Source organism: Galeopterus variegatus, unplaced genomic scaffold (genome assembly GCF_000696425.1).
Source record: "Galeopterus variegatus unplaced genomic scaffold, G_variegatus-3.0.2 Scaffold12149, whole genome shotgun sequence".
Lineage (NCBI taxonomy): Eukaryota > Metazoa > Chordata > Mammalia > Dermoptera > Cynocephalidae > Galeopterus > Galeopterus variegatus.
This window is the reverse complement of record NW_007738260.1, coordinates 40,167-42,193: the sequence shown is the minus strand read 5'-3', so window position 1 is coordinate 42,193 and position 2,027 is coordinate 40,167. Positions and strand designations below refer to the sequence as shown.

General features: G+C 41.4%; 1 protein-coding gene across 1 annotated transcript; it reads right to left on the bottom strand.

Moving 5' to 3' along the window:
* Positions 1 to 1,207: 1,207 nt before the first annotated feature.
* Positions 1,208 to 1,645, bottom strand: LOC103610957 (probable inactive ribonuclease-like protein 12). The gene has a single exon (XM_008595009.1). It carries the CDS (start codon positions 1,643 to 1,645, stop codon positions 1,208 to 1,210), a length of 438 nt encoding a protein of 145 aa, XP_008593231.1.
* Between the last annotated feature and the right edge of the window lie 382 nt (positions 1,646 to 2,027).

The following is a 2,027-nucleotide window of genomic DNA, read 5'->3' as shown; positions in this document are numbered from 1 at the left end:
CCTCCCCTCCAGCAAAGCTATTTTCTACACTATCTAAGAAATCAAATTGTGGAGTAATAGACTTAGAAAGAACCTCAAGGGTTAGTTCAAGCCTCTCATGTCACAGATAAGGAAACCAATGAACAGAGAAGAACAGGACTCAATGAAATTCCCAGAATGAGGAGCCTCTCTTTCGCCTCCTCTCTTCCTTTTCCCTGCAGCTGTAGGAACCACGGCCATCGCTGAACATGGGGGAAGTAAATGATGAGTTCAGCTGTAAGAATTGAAAGGGAAAAGGGGTTAGTCTGCTTCCACATTCTCTTGGGTCCTTCTGGAGATGCAAAGAGGAAATACTCTGAGCTCTGAGAGTCTCAGAGCCTCCCTGGGAAATACTTGTCCTTTACTCTCCACGGTCTTGAAGGGAAATCGTTTCTGATCAGTCAAGTCAGGCTTTCTCTGATCTCCTTTTTGCTTTCTTTAAAGTCGGAGAGGGAGCTGCTGGACAGGAACAGATGTACCTCAAGTTGTATGTAGCAACTTTAGAAAAGACCCTATGATGAGGTGACCGCAGTTGCTTCTACTCTTAGGATCCGGGCTGGGATTAGGGTGAGGTAAATGAGGCCCAAAATTAAGAGGGTTCCCAAACACTTAGTAATCAAGATAAATAATGCTTTAATGCAACATTAAAAAATAAATTTAATGAAAAGTAATTCCTGATGAACAAATATTAAAATTTTAAATAACAGTATCTGACCCTGACCCTAATCCCAGCCTGTCAGATAGGATCTTTAAGATTTAGATATTTTTTGCATCAAGAATTTTTATGTTAATTTTAGTTTTTTAATGTATTCAATTAAAATATTATTTATCAAGATTACTGGTTTTTTTGGTGTCTCCTTAAATTTTGCACCTAAAGTGATTGTCTCCCTCACTTTACCTTAATCCCAGTCCTGCCTCAGAACCACTCTTGGCTCTGTCAAATGACCCAAAGATGAGGGACAAAAAATGTAAACACATGCAAAGTTTATAATTCAGTAAAGATTTTTTTATTGAAGCAGAATAAAACGATTTCAACTCAGCAATACTGGAAGGATAAATTAATTGCCAGTGGTTACCCATTTCACTCAAGGTATTACTCCATGTCCACAGTTCAGGTCTGCCTCAGGGACAACCACCCCAGTGCTGCTGAGAGAGAAGAGAGGATCTCAGACTCAGTGCTGATCTCATGTTAGTCAACATATCCCTGGAAATGAACTGGTCCAAAGTCATCACAAGTGACAAGAACAAACCCCTCCATGGGGGAAATGTGGTACCTGCAGGCGGGATATCTGGTGCCTTCAATGAGCTGACAGACTGTCATTTTGAATTTTGTCTCGCTCTGGAAGCAAAAAATTGTGGAATGGTTTTGGCAAGCCACTTTCTTGGGAGAAGTGCAAATACTATTAATTTTTCGAGGCCTCTCGTGGATGAAGACATGCTCCTTTTTGCACGTGTGGTCAGGGTCTTTGATGACTCTTTGTGTGATCATGAAGTTGCAGTACCTTACAGAAGCGTCGTTCCGGGGGTAGTCCACGTGCAAGTGCTCTAAGGTTAACATCGTCACTTCATCACTCAGCTCATGTTCCCAGAACAGAAGCACCATAAAAAATGTCACCATTAGTATCATCAGAGGTAAGAGTCCCTTCACATCTTTGGCCTTAACTCCTGTTGAGTAAAAGAAGACAGAAAGTAGCAGAAGGTAGTTGGATTCTTCCTGCTCCAACCCCTGACTGCTCCCTCATCCTTGGGAATTTTATTTTCTTCTCTCTGCCAGTTAAAATTGTGTTGACCCTGCAAGATCTGGCTGGAGGTACAGCTCCCCAAGAAAGCCCTTTCTGACCATTTCAGTTCTCAGAGTTTGGTCTTTAACTGTTCTCTCATTATTCCCATTGTGCTCATTTTATCTCTACAAGCTCCTTGATAGAAAGCAAATCCTTCAAAGTGCTTAACACAGAGCTGGACATACAGCAGGTGCTCAAAAATACCTGTGCCAGAATGTTTTATTCATA

What these genes read in the sequence shown, in the direction of transcription:
- LOC103610957 (XM_008595009.1), bottom strand. Translation starts at nt 1,645, where the DNA reads ATGATACTAATGGTGACATTTTTTATGGTGCTTCTGTTCTGGGAACAT.